At 46.1% G+C, this 20,773-nt stretch overlaps 1 protein-coding gene across 8 annotated transcripts in view; it reads left to right on the forward strand.

The window, feature by feature from the left end:
- The window catches only part of MAP7D2 (MAP7 domain containing 2), a 90,229-nt gene extending 70,094 nt beyond the window's left edge, over positions 1–20,135 (forward strand). For 7 of the 8 annotated variants that reach the window (XM_084869507.1, XM_084869512.1, XM_084869509.1 and 4 more), the window contains 7 exons: positions 7,439–7,706; positions 8,770–8,874; positions 10,225–10,281; positions 10,987–11,065; positions 12,610–12,796; positions 16,135–16,410; positions 18,871–20,135. In XM_084869507.1, coding sequence (XP_084725633.1) covers positions 7,439–7,706; positions 8,770–8,874; positions 10,225–10,281; positions 10,987–11,065; positions 12,610–12,796; positions 16,135–16,384 — 946 coding nt within the window. In that variant the 3' untranslated portion in view covers positions 16,385–16,410; positions 18,871–20,135. The remainder of the gene's footprint in view (positions 1–7,438; positions 7,707–8,769; positions 8,875–10,224; positions 10,282–10,986; positions 11,066–12,609; positions 12,797–16,134; positions 16,411–18,870) is intronic. The other variant, XM_084869513.1, reaches the window with a different exon arrangement.
- Positions 20,136–20,773: the final 638 nt, after the last annotated feature.

Here is a 20,773-nt window from a genome sequence, read left to right on the forward strand (position 1 = left end):
ATCTCTTAAGTTGATAAAGGAAGCTTTCAGGATAATCACAGAGTGCAATCCAATACTATTTAGAGAATTAACATGACAGGAAGCAGCACTTCAAGACTGGCACTGAATTGAGAGTAATAAATAATAGAGGAGTATTCTCCATCCTCAGGTGACCTTGACAGGTCTTTTGTGGTCTCTGATTACATACAGGTTTGCTGCTTTTTTAAAAAGTGGTGGTGGGGAGTGGGTAGGTCTGGCTGGTTCCTTCTTCAAATTCCGGGCTTCTCTGATGATTTTCCCACCTGCAGTGGCAGACCTTTTCATTGAGTGGTGTTCTTGGGCTGGTTTGGGTGCACCATAGGGTGTGTGAAGGGAGGTCACAGAAGATGAAGATGAACCACAGTACTCAAATGCCAGTCCTTGGTAATTGCAGGCCCTGAACAGGTGAGTGACGTGATTGGAGCTGTGTGCTGGGGAAGGTGAAGTTGTTTGCCTTCCAGCATCTACCATGTCTCACATTTTCTTCTCAGCTCAGCTCCTGAAATAATTGACTGTATTCCTGTCTGTTTCCTTAACTCACATTCAGTCCTCATCCCTCACACTTACCATTCCTCCCAACTGCCAGATGCCTAAGCCATTTCTATGTTGGCTTTCACCTTGTCCAGCTTGCCCTGGCTTCTCTGGCCTGTCCTTCTCAGTCTCCTGCTCCCCTCACATGTCACCTGGGCTCCCAGCCCTCAGTCCTTAGCCAGCTTCACCTGACAATCCTCTGCCAGTGCCCCTGTCATGCTGCCAGTTTCTCTAACTTCAAAAGATTTGGGGCTCACATTTCACCCCATGGGTTCATAATGCGCATTTGGTGTGCTGAACCAACTTTGCTCCCATCTCCCTTTCTACTCTCATTTTCCCTCTATATCTGCTTCTGAAGCTAATTTCTTCTTGCTCTGTGGACCTTCAATACTTTCTGGTACAAGAGAGGCACTGAGCAACACATGCATACTGGTAGCTCCTGAATCTGTGCCTACGGGCTTGGTCTCTTGCAAGGGCTGCACTGTCCACCACTATAGCCTCTAGTCCCATGTGGCTACCCAAATGTGAGTTCACTACAATTAAGTAAACGTCAGCTCCTCAGCTGTAATAGCCACATTTCAAGTGCATATCAGGTGCATGGCTAGCAGCTACCATGGCCATCATGGATCTCTAGAACATTTCCCTCATCATAGAAAGTCGTTGGATAGAGGCCATATTCCCAACTGCCTTATACTTCCATTTGAGCGTGTGCTACATGCACGCCAAACCAAGCATTTTACAGGCAGGCCTTATTCTCTTTCTCCCACACTTCCTTTTTCTTTCACAAGCTCTGTGCCCCATCTTTCCAGCCACCTAAATCAGAAGTCTCAGCCAGCTCCCAACTCTTCCCTCTCCTTCTACCTCAGTGTCCCATCTTCCAGGTCCATCCAGGCTGCCTCTCTTTTCCCCTCCAGCCCATCCTCTTCTCTAAGCTCCAGACCCTGTTGTCTCTCACCTGGACTGTGCCTGTGGCATCCGAGCTGAGCTCCCTGCTCTAGGTCTCCTAGAGCTTGTCCACTGTTCTCACTGTGTCTCCAGTGACTATTCACACAGTGTCATTGTCATGCTCCCATTCCTTACCAAGCCAGAAACTCCCTTGTCCACAGGATCCATCCAAACCCATCACCAGGCCTTCAAGGCTGGGCAGTACCTGGCCACCACCTTCCCCTCCTCCTCCAGCATTCCAGACACTGATGTGCAGAGTCCCTGATAGGCCCTCACCATGTGATTCCACACCTCCACTTTTCCTCTGCTGCGCATGAACTCATGCTCCTCACCAGACACATCTTTTCTCCAGACTCAGGTCAAGCCGAGCTTCCTGTCTGCAGCCTTTCTGTACCTGCCCCTAGGAGAGAACTGATCTCTCTTCCTCTTCCCCCTTCCTGAGCCAGCTGGTTGGCTAACACAGCCTTGTCTGTGCACTGGCCTGCTTCCCCCTGGTAAGCATCTTAAAAGGCTGGGATACAGTCCTTGGATCACTGGCGCGCTGGCACTCAGTACATGTACAAAGAAGGCAGAGAAGGAGATAGAGGCCCATCTAAGACACCATTGCAGTTTCGGGCTAAGAGAAGGCAAGGGCTAGCAGTGTGGTGAAGGTAGACCTGGAAAAGGGAGGGTGAGTTCATGTCAGGTGGGCCAGCTCCAGTCTGCAGACTTGCACAACCTAGCAAAACTGGCCAATTCAGAGTTGATGCTGAGGGATGAGTCTATTCAGACTTAAGAGAATGGGATACCCAATAACTGATAAAGGAAGGACAGAAGGAATTAGTTTTAGAGAGTAAAAACTATCCATTTGATTTTAGACACACTAAGTTGAAAGTGCCTGCAAAGTGTTCAGGTGATTGAAAATGGAGTTGATGCCTGGGGCCTAAATAAAAACGAGAGTAATACACTTGACCCAAAATCAGTTTTCCCCTCTCTTGCCAGAATGTGAAGCTTTGCCTAACACCAAATGGGCGGTGAGAAAATACCAGACAACCTGGTTATGAAACTCAGCGGATATCACTTGCAATAAGATCATCCCACATCTGTTTTGAGCTTAGAGCCAATGCCACAGACATACAAGTTTCTGAGAAAAAATAAAGGCCCTTGAGTCTAAACCACATGTGTCAAACACAAGGCCCGCGGGCCAAATCCAGCCCGCCAGGCCTTGCAATGTGGCCCGCACCGCGCTGTCATCACTGCACTCCGCTGTCAGTTTATGACATTGTCAGTTTATGACTGTTCAGTAAACCATTCGGCCCGTGATTTAGGCTGGATTTTAGATTTTGGCCCCTTCTCTGATTGAGTTCGACACCCCTAGTCTAAACTGTGGAAAGCCAATTATTGTCACAAACTGGCGAGGGAAATGCCATCAGGGATGAGACTATTTAGGACAGTAGGGTGACAAGAACCCAGAAGCTGGGGCCTAGGAAGAAGAGCAAGAGCTGACCCAGGGCCCATTAGCAGTGACATCATGGCTCTCTTGGAAGCACGCAGAGCAGGGCATAAGCCCTGGGCTTGCGGGTGGGCTAAGATGTACATTAGGACTCTTGGAGTTGGGACAAGAAAGCCTGGAGCCCAGGGGAAGGCACCGGCAGAAACCAGTAAGCCAGAGATCTTACTGTGATTCCAAACTGGGGCCAGTAAGTCACGTCAAGAAGCTAAAATAGCTGCTAGGTGCCCACACAGAAAGACATTCAAGCTAGCCCTCATGAGCAAGGTCACAGTGCCCACATCAGAGGTGCTTCTGCCTCTCAGAATCATACCTCACTGGCTGAGCTCTAGGCCAGTGGTTGGCAAACTCATTAGTCAACAGAGCCAAATATCAACAGTACAACTATTAAAGGCATGAGTGAGGGGAATGGGGGAGTTATGGGGGAATAAGGACATATATCTAACACCTTAATCAATAAAGAAATTTTAAAAGTAAATTAATTAAAAAACAAACAAAAAACAGTATAACGATTGAAATTTCTTTTGAGAGCCAATTTTTTTAAGCTTAAACTATATAGGTAGGTACATTGTTATTAACTTAATTAGGGTACTCCTAAGCTGGCCTTTGCTAAAAACTCAAGGGGGCAAAGAGCCACATGTGGCTTGCAAGCCACAGTTTGCCGACCACTGCTCTAGATGGTTGGCTGCTGGAGTGAGAGATGGGGCATCAGTGTGGAGTGGTGGGCATGGCGGCAGCCAAGGCAGGAGGAGAGAGCCTCATACACACAGGGCTGGGGAGAGGTCCTCGCAGGAGAGACATTTAAGGATATCTGCACCCATAAGACTGGTATATGTTGAAGCTGAGGAAAGGCCTTGATATTCAGGAGATAACCATCATTTGGGAGAGAAATGTGATATGGGGAGACCTAAGCCAGCTTGTAATAGGTGAGAGGATGACCGTTAGCTGGATGTTAAGAGGCTGTGAGTAGGGAATCAAACTGTGACCTCCAGGTTCATAGGTCAATGCTCAACCACTGAGCCATGCCAACTGGCAGCAACATGCTTTTTGATTGAAGCAGGCTGATCCAAGTCCTGGCTTTTTTTTTTTTTTTTTTTAAATCTTTGCTCACTTGAATATTAAGTCACTCAATCTCCCCGAGACTCAGTTTTCGCTTAAAGACATTGTGATTAGTGATATGAAATATGTTGTCTTAACACAGTGCCTGAATATAATAAACACATAGTAAATGTTTAAAAAAAAGAGAGAGAGAGAGAGAGAGAGAGAGAGAGAGAGAGAGAGAGAGAGAGAGAGAGAGAGAGAGAGAGAGAGGCTGTGAGAAGAAGGCAGGGGAGATTTGTTTGAGACACCTGAGACCTGAATTTTTCCCAGGCCACAGAAAGGTATGTGCAAAAGGGTGAAATGATGGAAGGAAGACACAGGAGAGTGGCGGGAGCACCGTGCTGGAGAGTGTGATTAATAGCACAAGTGGTAGCATTTACGATCTTTTTGAAATTTCTGAGCAACAGTGAGATAGAGAATAAAAGCTCAGATCAGGTGGCCCCAGGCTTCTCTGTAAAGTGGTTGGTGATGCAATCAACAAAGGAGGATGTTGAAGACTGAGACAAGGTAGAGGTTTGTACTGTTTCCACAGGGGTCAGGAGCAGGGATGGGGCCAAAAGGTGGGAGTGTTAGCTGAGGCCCAGGGACAGATGACCAGTCAGCAATGGGGTGCCGGCGGCCTGCAGAAGAGGGGTGCTGGAGAAAGGACCAAATCCATGTTCTCTCCAGTTTTTGAAGCAGGAAGAGAAAGGATGTGCAGCCTTAGAGAGGACATTGAGTGACTTGGTTTCACACAGGCGAACCCAGTTCTGGGGGAGGCAGATTGTGGTTAGTGGAGGGGATTTTGTCTGTAATAGGAGGGACAGGCAGGGGCTAATGGGCCTGTGGGGAGAAATTTCTGTTGTGGGTGATTATGGAGACTTAGGGGTCAAGAGGATATGTTATTTACTCTGTGTGTGTGCATTGGGCACTTCTGAAGTCCTCCTGGTAAAATGGGAGGAACAGAGTGGCTCTTCAGATCCTAAAGAGAAAGGTGAAGCAACTGGGCATTTCTTCACACACAACAGATCCTTTGTGTATTAGCTTGTTTGGGATAGACACAACTGGCTCGTTAAAAGAAATGAGAACTGAAACCGTACTCTGCTTAACCTCTGGATAAATCTTGTTCTCCACACATCTACTTGTGATAATCCTATGTTGGGTGTACTTGCCTGTAACTGGGGAACCTGAGAACTGGAGGTTGTTGTGTGTTTTTCCGGATTCATCCCCGAAGTGCTCTTCTCCTGAGGTTTCCAGAATATCTGTTGTTAATTCCAGTTCTTGTAGCAGTGCTTCTGGGCAGTGCAACCTCTGCTAATGTAGAATATGTTCATCACACACTTTTACAGCCTTAGGCTAAATGATGTCTTTAAGTACTTCTTTTACCTTTTAAAAATGTCTCTTTTGTGACACATAAGCTGTCTCCACGATTCCCTAAGCCAACCATTAAAATAGAAGAATCTTCTTTATAATCTTGATCTTTTTCTAACAGTATGACAGCATCCAGTAAGTCAGTGACACATGCTTCCACATAAAGTTAATTTATGAAAAACACAGTTTTATAGATGCTCTTAGAAGGACATTAAGAGTTGGAGAGGGGATTAATTTTAAATTGGAAGACAAACCAGCATTTGGGAACCAACCCAGAGCCAGACATTGTGCTGAGTGCTTCCCATGCATTATCTCATTTCATTCTCACAGTGGTGTCATGGAGCCAATAATATAGCTGTTTCCATTTTGTAAATGGGCTTCAGAGATGTTCAGTCACTTTGTAAGGAAGGGTCACACAGTGAGTGGCACAATCAGAATGCAATCTTGGTCTTGCCCATATGTCACATTGCCAGTCAGCAACACACTGCAAGGTGAGTATGATTACTCACGTTTTTTCATAGGTAAGGAAAGTGACACGCATGTAAGCAAGAAGAACACTAGAAACATAAAAGCAAGCGCTTAGATGTTACAGAATTTCCCTTGACTGCCTAGAGCTCTCTCTCATCACATCACCAACTCTGCATACTATATAATAAAGATGTAATATGCAAATTGACCCCCACACCCTCACAAGATGGCTGCTTACAACCAGGCCAGCAGGGGGATTAGTGAGGGACAACCAAATGACTGAACAGCAGGCTGTGTGGAGTGACCAGGCTGATGGGGGAGCCATGAGGGGTGACCAGGCCAGCAGGGGGAGCAGTTGGGGGAAACCAGACTGGCAGCGGGGGGCAGTAAGGGGTGACCAGGCCAGCACATAATGGCAGTGAGGGGCGACCAGGCCAGCAGGGATGGAGGGGCAGTAAGTGGTGACAAGGCAGGCAGACAAGTGAGTGATTAGGGGCCAGCAATCCAGGATTATGAGAGAGATGTCTGACTGCTGGTTTAAACTGGCAGTCGGACATCCCCCAAGGGGTTCCAGATTGGAGAGGGTTCAGGCTGGGCAGAAGGGACCCCTCCCCCCATGCACAAATTTCATTCATCGGGCCTCTAGTCTATGGGTAAAAGGCATGTCCAAATGCCATTTAACTTTATACAGCTAAGAATAAAAGCTAAAACAGATTTTTAAATATTTCCAAAATAAATGGAAAATATTTTAATTTTTATATTAAATGTCAAGTTTCTTTTGAGCATTTCTTCCATTTGCTGCTTTAGAAGTCATATACCAATTAAAACCCAAAGTGAACTTTTGAACCCATAGTCACTGCTTTCATATTGTTGACTGGTACACTTGTAGCCATTGAGACACTTAGTTTTTTCTAGCTTAAGCCAATGTTAAATACTTATTTTGCTTAGTTTTTAAAGAATTGTCATTAAATGAGAATGAGCTCTAGCTGGTGGTACTAAGTGGTTAGAGCATCGGCCTGTGCACCAGGATCACGGGTTCAATTCACAGTCAAGGACACGTACCTGGGTTGCAGATTTGATCCCTGGCCCCAGTGGAGGCACAAATGGGTGGCAGCCAATCAATGTGTCTCTCTCACATCAATGTTTCTCTCTCTGTCTCCCTTCCCCCTCCCTTCTACTCTTTCTGGAAAGCAATGGGGAAAATATCCTCAGGTGAGGATTAATTAAAAAAAAAAAAGAATGATTGGGGCTACAGTCATTTGTAGATTGACTGGTGAACATCTATGTTTTCACTACAATATATTCACAATATCATCATTACTCTTCATAACAGAATGTGGAGTCAACCTTGGTTAAATTTTTTTTTGTAAGTATATGGGCTGGAGTGGCTTCCCGGGAAGTCACTTTAAGTGGATATTAATTCAGGTGCGCTTGTCTGTGACTATCATGCATTACACACCTGTCAGCACACGGTTCTTTGACAGTTTGCCTTTTGAGTATGTCCCTGTCTTCTAATAACACTTATGTTCTCAAAAGGCTGGAGAGAGAGGAACAGGACAAAAAGGCAGAGGAGGAAAGACTTCGCCTAGAAGAGGAAGCCCGCAAGCAGGAAGAGGAAAAGAAGAAGCAGGACGAGGAAAAGAAGCAGCAGGAGGAGGAAAAGAAGCGGCAGGAAGAGGAAAAGAAAAGACTGGAGGAAGAGGAGGCCAAGAGAAAGGCCAAAGAGGAGCAGCTGTTGAAAGAAGAACAAGAAAAGGAAAAACAAGAAAAAGAAAAGCAAGAAAAAGCCATGATTATAAAGCAGGTACTTATGAGTCTTCATATAGACTTTGCCTTAAGGGCCTTCGTTAACATTAGGTAAAATTAGTTAAATTTGAATGACTCATAATATTTACTTGAAGTACTTTCTTAAACCAAGTGGGCTGGTTATTAAATATGAGTTACTTTGCCCTGGCCAGCATGTTCAGTGGTTGGAGCACGGCCTGTACATCAGAGGGTTGAAGTATCTCAGATTTGATTACCAGTCGGGGGCATGTACCTGGGTTGCAGGTCCAATCCCCATCCCCAGTCAAGGTGCGTGTAGGAGGCAACCAATTGATATGTCTGTCACATTGATCTCTCTCTCTCTCTCTCTCTCTCCTTCTTTATCCCTCTCGCTCCCCTCCCCGCCACTCTCTCTAAATCAATGGAAAACATATCCTTATTCCTTGGGAGAGGATTAAAATATATGTATATATGAGTTAATTTGGACAATAACAGTGAAGTTGGTAATGTTTTCGGTATGTCAGTTTGGGTTTCCTCAAAGACAGACCCTGGATGAGAATATGGGTGCTGGTAGTTGACTCGGGAAAAGATCCCAGGAAGCTGGTACCCAGGGAGTGAGAGGAAAGCCAATGTAAGCGCATTGATGAGTGAGATATTGTGGGCAACTGGACCTCACTGCCTTTGGGGCTATCTAAGAAACTGTGGAACATGCCTTAGAATTGTCCCTCTGAAAGGTGAGGAAACGGGGTTATCTGCCAACTTCTGCCTATCATGTCTGAAAGTCAGTCCTTTGGGAATTAACTTCCCTCACCTCCTGGCCACATATATACTTCATGGCCAGAAGCTACCACCAGACATGAGAAGACTTTGGCTACATATGGGAAGTGTCTGCGCTAGGCTTGCATGGTGGACCAAGGATAGATGAGTGAGGGCCAGCCAGTCGGCTGTGTCATAGAGTCGGCTGTGTGAATCCACCTTGAATGTTGGAGCAGCACCACTTTGGGGTAGAGATGAGGCAAGGACCGTATACAAACCCCGGGGAATTACTGTAGTGTTTTCTTAACTCAGTAAAGCCTATGCCTTGGTTTACCTGTTCCTATCAGAAGGAAGCAGCAGAAGCAAAGGCCCAGGAGGCAGCTAAGCAGATGCGTCTAGAGAGAGAGCAAATCATGCTGCAGATTGAACAGGAGCGACTGGAGAGGAAGAAGGTAAGAGCTAAGGGATTTGGAGGACTGAGCATGAGGCAGGAACAGGAAGCAAATTCAGTACTCTTGCTGTTGTTGGGTAGAGTGATCTTGGGATTCTCAAATTAGGTCAGGTTCATTGATAGTGTTGTTCAGATCTTCTGTATTTTCGTTAGTTTTCTGTCATCTTGTTCTATCATTTATTGAGAGAGGAGTGTTAAAAGCTCCATTTGTGATTATGTATTTGTCCATTTCTCCTTCCATTTTTATCAACTTTAGTCTTGTATGTTTTGAAGCTCTGCTGTTAGGTGAATATATATTTCAAATTACTTAAATTTTCCTATTGAGTTGACACCTTTATCATTAGAAAAGTCCTTCTTTATCTCCAGTAATTCTTGTCTTAAAATCCAATTCATTAGTCTAATTGTGATTAGTATTTGCATAGTAAATCTTTTCCCATACTTTTTCTTTAAACCTATGTATGTCCTTATCATTGTAAACAGGATATAGTTAGGACTTGTTATTTTGATCCAGTATGACAGTCTTTGCCTTTAAATTGGAGTATTTGGTCTATTTACATTTGATGCATTCTCAGAGAACATTGTGTTTAAGGAGGCTGATGATACAGGTCCATTCTCATGGTGTCCTAGTACCAGTCTGGGCTTTGTGTTGCTGTAGGCCTGGGAGCTGGGAGACCAATCTGTGGTCGCCCCTCCCTATTTGCATCTCAGTCTCACTTTTTCTAGGGTGGGCCTCTGGAATAGAAAGTGGTCATTTATTGAATTTTAGGTTACCTAAGGAGAGGAAGGAGAAAGATGGGCTATAAATGAAATCAACATTCTAGATACTTACTAGTTCACTTTCAAACATTTGATCTTGTCAGTAGGGCAAATGTGTACATCTTCAAAACCAATGGAAAACCTTTCTCTACTCATTATCCTCTGCTAGCATTTCTCTCTCATGAGTTTTCTGAGAAATGTGAAAATGCATATAGTCCCAGATACTTTTACGTGATTTGGGTCTTGTATTCCTCTTGTTATGTCCAGATTTCATGGTCCCCAAAGACCACCAGGGAGCCGAGTCTGATGCAAAAGCAAAACAGTCTTTTATTCAGGCTAGCCCGAGCTCCCCCTCCTCTCCCCCCCCACACACCAATGCAGCGGCAAGGTGGAGAAAGAGAGCAGGTCTCTCTGGAACAAAGGATTTATAGGAGTGGTGAGGTCATTGCTTTGGCTGACCCTGATTGGTTGGGTGAGGACTAGGGTCCAGTTACATAGTGACATAGTTATATAAAATGGAGGACACAGTAGAAATTGGATTCAGACATTAACCCTGTCCTGCCCTCACTCTCACCTGGTTCGTTTTGGTTCCCAGAGAATAGATGAAATCATGAAGAGAACAAGAAAGAGTGACGTGTCTCTGGAAGTGAAGGTAGGCATTCAGAATACCATTGTGATCATCCATGTGCTGAGTGGCAGCATACACTCAGAGGAATCGTGGCTCTCGGAGAGGAACAGCCAGACACAAGGGACCCTTCCTGCCTTGTTCCTGGCTGGATGAAAGAGACTGCAGGCCAAAACCAGTTTGGTTCAGTGGTAGAGCGTCAGTCTGCGGACTGAAAGGTCCCAGGTTCGATTCTGGTCAAGGGCATGTACCTTGGTTGTGGGCACATTCCCAGTAGGGGATGTGCAAGAGGCAGCTAATCGATGTTTCTCTCTCATCGATGTTTCTAACGCTCTATTCCTCTCTCTTCTTCTCTGTAAAAAATCAATTAAAAATATTAAGAGAGAGAGAGAGAGAGAGAGAGAGAGAGAGAGAGAGAGAGAGAGAGAGAGAGAGAGAGAGAGACTGCAGGTGCTGGAAGGAGGAGTCTCAGAGAGGAGTTTCAGGGTGGTAATTAAAAATGTCCTCAGAGAAACGGGGGTGGGGATGCAGGAGGAGACACAGTAGTCATGAATAAAAAAAAGAGAATGGTGGCATATGAGTAAGGGAAACACAGCTGATACGTAATAAGCTCAGAAGATCCAGAGAACAACCATGGCGCAGGCAGATGGCTCAGCGTGGCTCCAATTCCCCTCGGATGCTTTTCAGAGCATTTGTCTTTCTGCGTGAAGTCAGCCTTCTCTCTGTTTTCAGAAAGAAGACCTGAAAATAGAGCTCAAGCCTGCTGTGTGTATGGAAAACAAGCCAGAACCAGTTGTCCCAAACAAAATGGGTGAGTGTGAGGTCTGGTTCTTGGGTTTCTCCTTTCGGCAGGCAAGGGCTTGAGGTATTTCCTGCAGGGGACAAATACCCGTGGGTCCTCAGAGCGTGTTTGCTGGACGGGGGCTGTGTACTTTGCCTTCCTGGTGGAGTCTCCATCTCCAGCACAGGTCTGCCAGGTCCATGTGGAAAGCACCGGACTCCTCAGTGACTCTTATAATCCTGGAGCGGAGCCAGCGGTCTGCTGGCATACTGCTTTCCAGGAGCTTAACTGCTGAGCAGGTCCTACTAAGAACTGATCGCTGTTTTATGATGGTTTCTCCTGCCGTCCACACTTCCGGCTAGTCTAGCTCTTTTTTAGCATGTTAGGTGAATCTATATTTCAAATTACGTAATTTTCCCATTGAGTTGACACCTTTATCATTAGAAATGTCCTTCTACTTGCCCAGCCAATGTGGCTCAGTGGTTGAGCGTTGACATATGACTGGGTCGTTGGTTCAATCCCCAGTAGGGGGCGTGTAGGAGGTAGCCGATCAGTGATTCTCTTTCATCATTGATGTTTCTCTCTCTCTCCCTCTCCCTTCCTTTCTGAAATCAATAAAAACACATTAAAAAAAAAAGAGAGAGAGAGAAATGTCCTTTTTTATCTCTAGTAATACTTCTCTTAAAAGTCTGCTTCATCAGTCTACCTATGATTAGCATTTGCATAGTAAATCTTTTTTCTGTCCTTTTACTTCAAACCTATGTGTATCCTTCTAAGTGTAAACAGCATATAGTCAGGACGTGTTATTTTATCCAGTTTGACAGTTTTTGCCTTTAAATTGAGTGTTTGGTCTATTACATTTATTTTTTTTTATTTTTTTCATTTTTTTAAATTTTATTTTATTATTATTTTTTAAAATATATTTTATTGATTTTTTTTTGCCCCCCTCCCTCCCTCCCACACATCCCCTCCCTCCCCCGATGGTCTATTACATTTAAAGCATTTAGGAAGAAACCACACTTAAAACTCCTTCCATTTGAATATTTCATGGCAGCCAAAGTCAGGAAAGGCATTCCCATCTCAGAGAATGTCTGTTCGCATTTCTCCTTTTCCCTGAGGCTCAAAGGAGAGCCTGGGGCTCCCACAGCCTGGGACTTGTGCAGTGCGTGACACCACGTCTCCTGGCCGGCTCAGGAGCCCTGCTGCACAGACATTGCCAATGCCGCTTGCTTTCTCTGCCACCATGTGAAAGTGACTACCTGGAATTTCCCCCCCCAAAAAAATGTTGCATTATTGGCAAAGCAGAGGATTAAATTAATTGCCCCCATATCTATAATAATGAAAGCATAATGTGCTAATTAGACCGAACATCCTTCCAGACCTGGGGCTGAGAGGGCTGAGGTGGCCGGCTGCTGTGAAAGGCTGGGGCAGAGTCAGCCACTGCAGGAGCTGAGCCCCTTGCATGAATTTCATACACACACACACACACACACACACACACACACACACACACTTGTTTCTCCATTGTTTTGGATATTTTATGATTAACAGAACGACTTTGTGTTCTCAATCAGAAATCAATGGATTGAGCACCTGCCAGGAAGTTGGCAGTGTGGAGCGCGCTGCCCCAGCAACTTTCCCCCGAGACAGTGTCTCCGGTGGGCTTAAGCCAGTTGAGGCACTTGTTCATCTGGATGCCCTGGATGGGAAATCAAACAGTCTGGATGACTCAACTGAAGAAGTCCAGTCGATGGATGTGAGGTAAGACGATTTCTGTTGTATTTGAGCCTCATCTCTCCTCCATACACCTCCTCAGCCTCATAGTTGATTTCTTCATTTTGTACACACCCAGATCACCGCAGGTAGGTTTGTTTGCCATTCAGGAAAGCTCTCAGTGGTACATTAATGTCTTGGGTCAGACTCCTTAGCAGCAGAGCCTGGGGCAAGGAGGTCTAGGGCCTGGGACTTATCAGAGAGAGTATCAGGAGAAAGTGGACAGAGCAGGGAACAGTATGGAGCAAGGCAAGTCACTAGGCATGGGAGCCCTGGAGGATGAATTTCCATCAGAGCATGGTCCGAATGAAACACGGAGCCAGCCTGCATGCCCTCGATCCATCAGTCATTGGCTGTGGGCTACTTGGGGCCCGGGGGGCGCTGGTACAGTATCTGTGGGCAGGAGGCTCCCATCAGCTGCAGGCAGTTTTCCTGAAAATGGGTGGCAGCTCTGAATCCTTAGCTGCCAGCTCTCTCTGCAGCTGAGGGATGAGTGCACCTGCAAGTGAAGGGGCACCTACAGGGTCCGCTGTGTCTAGTGATTATTTTTTAAAATATATTTTATTGATTTTTTTTTTTTACAGAGAGGAAGGGAGAGGTATAGAGAGTTAGAAACACTGATGGGAGAGAAAGATCAATCATCTGCCTCCTGCATACCCCCTGAGAATATGCCCGCAACCAAGGTACATGCCCCTGACCGGAATCGAACCTGGGACCCTTGAGTCTGCTTGCCAACGCTCTATCCACTGAGCCAAAGCTGTTAGGGCTAGTGCCTCATGTTGAAGTGAACCTGTCATTGGAAACTTGATAGTTTGCTTTCAGATTCTAAGAACTTAAGTATGTTTGTGGATGACACAACCTGGCAAATTAACCCCAGCAGAGAGGAGACCTCCGTTTGCATGGGGCTGGGCAGAGGCACGTAGAATGGAGAGCCCAGGCAGGCAGTCAGCCTTCCCTCTGCCTGGAGTGCTCAGGATTCTCCCAGTCAGGAGGGCTCCACAGTGAAGTGTAAAAGCTCTACTGGAGCTTGCCCTGCCCCTTGGCTGTGAATTCCCTGCTTGGTCTAGGGGAGAGGGGAGGGCGTGAGGCTGAGGTGTTTCCCAGGGCACACCACTAGAACTACCCCAGCTCGGGCACCCAGGCCTGAGCCAGACATGTGAAAGCCCAGGGCCCGGCAGCCCTGTCACCAGAAGAGCAAGCCCTGTGCAGACTGCTAGCTGGGCCTCCTCAGGTCTTGCCGCCATCTCCCCATCTCCCATCACCACTGGCCATCAGCAGCCACCGTCATGGCAGGCTGCCCCCAGGGAAAACAGCTGAGGCATCTTAAAGGTTAACAACATTCTCACTCCACCCAACCCCCCACCCTTCTTAAACAAACAAACAAACAAACAAAAAACCTCTCCCTACCTAACTGGTTTGGCTCAGAGGCTAGAGCATCTGGGGAATCCCCGGTTCAATTCGGGTCAAGGGCATGTACCCTGGCTCCCTGGTTGCGGGCACATCCCCAGTAGGGGGCGTGCAAGAGGCAGCTGGTCGATATTTCTCTCTCATCGATGTTTCTGACTCTCTATCCTTCTCCCTTCCTCTCTGTAAAAAATTATTAAAATATATTTTTTAAAAATAAATAAAAAAACCTCTCCCGAGGTTATTTTTCCATTGATATTTAGAGAGACTGGAAGAGAGAGGGAAAGACAGAGAGAAATATCAAATATCGATGTGAGAGAAACACATCAATTGGTTGCCTCCCACACGAGCCTGCTCCGACCAGGGTGGAGGAGGAGCCTACAGCCGAGGTAAGTGCCTTTGATCAGAATCGAACCCAGGACCCTTCAGACCGCAGGTCAGCACTCTGTCCACTGAGCCAATCCAGCTAGGCCAGCGGTCAGCAAACTCACTAGTCAACAGAGCCAATTATCAACAATACAACGATTGACATTTCTTTTGAGAGCCAAATTATTTAAACTTAAACTTCTTCTAACGCCAGTTCTTTAAAATAGACTCGCCCAGGTCGTGGTATTTTGTGGAAGAGCCACACTCAAGGGGCCAAAGAGCCGCATGTGGCTCGCGATCCGCAGTTTGCCAGCCATGGGCCTAGCGCATGAGCCCCCTTAGTCTTTATGTCACTGGGTGGGGGAAGAGGGCAAGACATGGCACCGGCCAGGGTTCAAGAAAGGGCAGGAGCTTTGTGTGCATACGAGTTCTCCTAGTGGCCACCTCTGCTTTTGGAGAGAGAGTTCTGGAGGCTGTGCCCAAAGTTGTGGCATCCTCTGCTCCCTGAGCTCTTACTAGCTGTTAACCCAGGAGGCGGAGCTGGCAGCATTCTGCTAATGAGGCAGCTACCCCGGCTCCAGCCTCCAGAAGTGGTGGCAGGTCTGCTGCTGCTCAGCGAGAGGGAGACGGGTCTTCTGAGCTTCTACAGTGCAACGGGTTTTCCTAGATTCTTCTCTAAGATATTAGGGGGCGGGGGAGAGAACAGATTCACCTGGAGTCTCTCTTATCAGCCTGGCTGATAAGAGAGACTCCAGGTGATAGGCCCTCAAACCGCAGCTGCCTTCCATGTCTAGGGAGAGGAGAAGGGGAATCTGCCCGCTGGGCAGGAGCTGGGGAAGTCAGGGGGCCGAGTGGAAGCCTCACTGTAGAGAGGAGTGGGGGAGGGAGAGATTAGCTCTGCAGGAGCCGGGGTGGGTGGCGGGGTCCTTGTTGAGGTGGCCCTAACCTTCACTGAGCACTCACAGCTGGGGCTCACAGGACCGCTCCCCTGCAGGGGTGTGTCCTGCTGGCTCTCAGGGGGCCTAGCAGGAGAAAAGACTGTCCCACTTTACAGGGGAGGGAGCTAAGGGGGAACAAGAGCAGTTCGCCCAGGGCTAGAGAGAGGCAGCATCCAGAACCCCGAGGCCAACTAGGACCCTTCCTCAGCTCGCTTTGAACTTCCAGCATTTGTATTCTGTAGGGGTTTCCCATCTCCAAGGCTTGGGAAGCACTTGGCTTCCCTGCTGCAGAGGGCTGGTGCCTGCACTTCCTGTATCCTTCCTTCCTGTACTCAGCGTGAGCTAAACCTTCACAGCCTGCTCGGTCCCCTTCCCTTGTTTTCTCCCATGGGGCCTTTTGTCTGTCAGCGACTCAGATTTGAACTAACATTTTTTTTTTTTTTAACAATGTGTTACATACAAGCTCTGGCTCTAAATCCACCTTCTCTAGAAAAGAAGAGTAGTATAACAAAATATTAGAATTAATAGTTCTGTCTGTCTATCTGTCTGTCTCTCTCCCTCTCCTTCTCCTTCTCTCCTCCTCTCTCTGCCCATCCTCCCCGACCCCTCCGCCCTTAGTCCTGTTTCAAAAGAAGAGCTTATCTCCATCCCAGAGTTTTCACCAGTGAGTGAAATGATTCCTGGGATGTCTCTGGACCCAAATGGAACTGGTAATGCCCGAGCTCTTCAAGATCTCTTAGATTTCACCGGCCCCCCCATGTTCCCCAAGAGATCCAGTGAGAATCTCAGCCTGGATGACTGTAACAAAAACCTGATCGAAGGATTTAACAGTCCCAGCCAAGAAAGTACTCTGAACACCTTCTGTTGACAAACACAGCATCTCTTTAATGAAAGGTACAGTCTTTTGATGGTAGTCTACATCTGTAACTCTCCAGCTGGGGTTGTGAAGGTAGGCTAAGCAGCACTCAGCCTCCCGGATGGTCAGCTTTATTTTATTTCTTTTTAAATACTTTGATTGGTTTCAGAGATGAAGGGAAAGGGAGAGAGAGAGAGAGAGAAGCATCAGTGACGAGAGAGAATCATTGACCGGCTGCCTCCTGCACACCTCACACTGGGGATTGAGCCTGAAACGTGGGCATGTGCCCTGACTGGGAATTGAACCGTGGCCTCCTGGTTCATAGGTTGACATTCATTCACTGAGCCATGCTAGCTGGGCTGGGATGGTTCGTTTTATTTAAAAAAAGCAAACATGAATATGAATATGCGGTATATACAGCAGCATACAAAATAATTGAAGTGGATTTCAAGTAAATCCTTCATATGGGAGCCTTCAGCGCCACACCTGCCATGGCCAGCCCTGCTCTTTGGGGTGTGCAGAGGGGGTGTGTGGGTTGAAAAGCACTGCCTACAAGTTTGACCTGACCCCCGTCTCGGATAGGACCTTATTTAGAAGTAAAGAGGGAATGTTCTAATAGTGTGCAAGGTGGTGTTCATAAAGTGAACTGCCCCCCTAGTTTGATTCAGCAACATCGCATGTTCTAGCAGAATCATTCATGTACATTGGTGTTGGGCCAAATGATTGCCTGTCCTGTTGACCGTTCTGGAGTCTTCCAAAGGAAACATTTGTTCCTGGAGCATACCTGAGGGAGTGTGGGTTGGAGGAGGGGGACTGAAATTTGTGCCCTGAAGCTTTTGTTCCCCACTTTTGTCCTTTTTTTCTTGCCAAAGTTCCTCTAGAAGCTCTTATTGTTTGAGTAAGTTATATCTATGGGTTGCAAACCCTCTGCATTTGTGTGCATTTAGTTATACGCACCTCACATTGCATTTACTGCAGTTGGAGGCTCATTTGTTGTTCAGTGATGAACATTTATTTATAGATTAATTCTAAGTTTGGAAATTAGAATTTATCATCAGAGTTTTTTTTTTTTTAATAACTTAATAATAATGCCAAATTCCTCCCGCTGTCCACTCCTTCTGGATATTTTTATAGTCTCAGCATTCTCTCGGTCACTTTTTCCCTGCTGCTCCTCTCCTATAACAGAACTTTGGTCCCTGATATGACTTAGTCCAATCTTTCTCTTTCTCCAATGAGGAAACAGGTTGGGGAGGCCACACAGACGAGGTCACGGTGTTTCTTTTTCTTTTTCTTTTTTTAAAATATTTTTTGTTGATTTTTTTACAGAGGAAGGGAGAGGGATAGAGTTAGAGACATCGATGAGAGAGAAACATTGACCAACTGCCTCCTGCACACCTCCCACTGGGGATGTGCCCGCAACCAAGGTACATGCCCTTGACCAGAATCAAACCTGGGACCTTTCTGTCTGCAGGCCAACGCTCTATCCACTGAGCCAAACCGGCTAGGATGGCACAGTGTTTCTTATACTCATTTCTGTCTGACCTCAGCTATTGGCTGTACACAGCACATTTTAGAGTTCCCTTCTCTTGGCTCCTGGGAAAGCTGTTGTGGTCCCTTCACACATGGGAGGGAATGTGTGACAGATACTTTTTAAAATAAAGAATATCCCTGGTTTGGAAGAGCAGCTGCCTTTTTGGACATTTCAAAAACAAAAACCATACCTAAGCATTCTATTTCCCTCACTTGTGGCTTAATATTTAGCAGAAGTTTCCTTTTGCTGTTAGTATACCTCGAACCCGTCAGTTCACTGACCTCACTATCTAGCACAGACCAGAAAATCCATAAAACTTAGGCTCCTCCAGTCTGTTTCCTGCATCTCTAAGTAGTCATTTCCTGCATAACTAAGAAGTGGAAACTCCCTGTCCCCAAAGAAGAAAAATTCCTGGGCTAAATAATTGCATTCCTATTGCTTGTATACATTTTTCACATAATCCAGCTCTCAAGTTCTTTCCAACCAGAGGTGGCACCTGCAGGGTTGGGTTGGGTGGGGGCGGGGGGCATTTGGAAATGTGTTGGGTTTTTTGTTGTCACAATGGCTGGCAGCAGCTCTGGCGTCTAGAAAGCAAAGCTTGGGACTTTAAACATCCTGTAGGTTTTCAGACAATCCACACAAAGAAAGCCCCACCCGCCTAAAAGAACAGTCCTACACAAAATGCCACAGCATTGCTGCCGTGTGAGCCAGGGGAAAACTAACAGTGTGGGAGCATCTAGGCTAGGGAGAGGGCAGAGTAAGGTGACCAGACATCCCGCTTTGGGCGGGACAGTCCCGATTTTTAAAAATTTGTCCCGGGGCTGCGGGACTCAGGACAAATGGTTAAAAATCGGGACTGTCCCACCCAAAGCGGGACGCCTGGTCACCGTAGGGCATAGAAGCTGCGCATTCTAAATACTCAGTCTCTTCATCCATCTCACCGAGATCTGTTTGTGAATTGACACAGGTGGCGTTCAGAGAAGCCATGAAGCTGCTGGCAATGGGATCCGCGCTGCCAGGCCTCGGAAGGAGCTTCTATCGTCCCTGACCGCTGGATTCCAAATCATTACATCACAATGTAATTGTATTCCTAGTTAGTATACCAAACGCTGGCCACTCTTGGTGGAAACCTTGCGAAGTTGGCCTTGTCGGGCTTTAGCGACATTTCATGTTACGGTTCTATTTATGAGCTTCGGCTGCCAATAAAGCGCTTACTCTACTACTTACTCTATATCACACTGATCACCTGAAACCAATGAGTCACTCCAGCTGTAACCATTCTTATTCCCAAAGTTGGAGCGCATACACATTTAGATGATTCCTGTAAATATTCTAGATAGTTACCCAGACTCTACTTACACATATGCCGCAAGTGGGCTGCAGAGCTCCCATCTGTGTTTAGAAAAAGAAATTCCAGAGGGTTTCCCCCTCTCTCTGAGGTTTCTGTGTTGGGAGTTACTATCAAGAAGCCGTTTTATTATTAAGCTTAGCCACCTGCCAGCTGCGCTGCGCCAGATTACTCCTTGAGGAGCTAATGGAATAACTTGTTGAGTCAGGCATCCATGATACAGCGGAATGGTTGCTGTTTTCCGATGCATATTCCCATAGACATGAGCAGCTGAATCTAGCAAGGACCTTTTCATATTGCACCTTAAAATCTCTGAGCTGTAGACACTCCAAACCATCAAGTGGCTTTTGAACTGAGTGAATCCTGTGTCTCATGCACTGGGGTTGGTTTTCACGTTGTTGCTATTACGGCGTTTGTTTCTTTATTTGCTCTTGTGTTTGCTCAACTCTAATAAAACCAGGCACAAGTGAAAACGATAATGCTCCGAAACGAAGGGGCCCCGGATGGGACTCCGTGTGCCACTATAATAGACTTTAACTAACATAGAACATCTGAACGGAGGACAGATGACGCTAGAATGGATACTTCTCGCATTTTATGCCCTATAATTTGTTTTCTTAATTTCATTTCTTGTGGTGAAATGTAACTTTCAGATTAAAATGACCTTTTCTTCCTTGAAACTTTTTTTTTTTTGACATACAATAAGAGCTTAGAAAGATCCATACTTCTGACTGAGGTTTGCAACCAGAAAATCCAAGGCTGCGTCAATAGTAATCTTGTTTATGCGCTTTCAAAACCAGCTGCAGTTGAAGACTTTATCAGTTACGGAAACTGTGTATGTTTGTGTATGTGTAAAAACTAAAATAAAATATATGCCTCCACTAACACAATGCCATTGATCTTGATGATTATTGGGGAAAATCCATTTCATGACAAGCACAGAAAATGATAGCATAGTCAGACTTTCAAAAATGCCACGCCCTCTTTCTTACAGCTTTATTTTGCCAAAGGTCTGTTTTGTTGTGATCTGTTGTACCTCACGGTGTCATTGTAACAGTGGCGATGCCTCATTTGCATGATGTGTACATTATCTTTAATGTGAAATACGTTTTCACTGAAGAGTTTGATAGTATGCTAGTATTTCGTTTATTTCTGTAGGCTCAATGAAGAAATCTCCTGAAAGCAAACCAATTTTTTTAAGTCCATGTGGAAAACACACACAGAAATCTTGTGTGGCTGTCCTTCCCCTGTCAAACTCATTAAAATTCCTTTCTTGTCAGTTCCAAGTGAAGCCAACTGTGGAAATAAGCTTAAGTAATGAGCTGCCCTAGGACATGATGAACTTCTAAGTACAGTAAAGTTGCTGTTCTTTCAGACCACTGATGGGAGGGATTTCTAGCTAGTCAAGATGCAGTTAACCTTAGTGTAACCTCTGAAAATATTCCACATAGCAACCCGGTGTTTAAACACAATTATAACAGAATGGTGAGTGATCCTTATTTTCCAGTAAGCTGAAACCCAG

Source organism: Pipistrellus hanaki (genome assembly GCF_964339955.1).
Source record: "Pipistrellus hanaki genome assembly, chromosome: X".
NCBI lineage: Eukaryota > Metazoa > Chordata > Mammalia > Chiroptera > Vespertilionidae > Pipistrellus > Pipistrellus hanaki.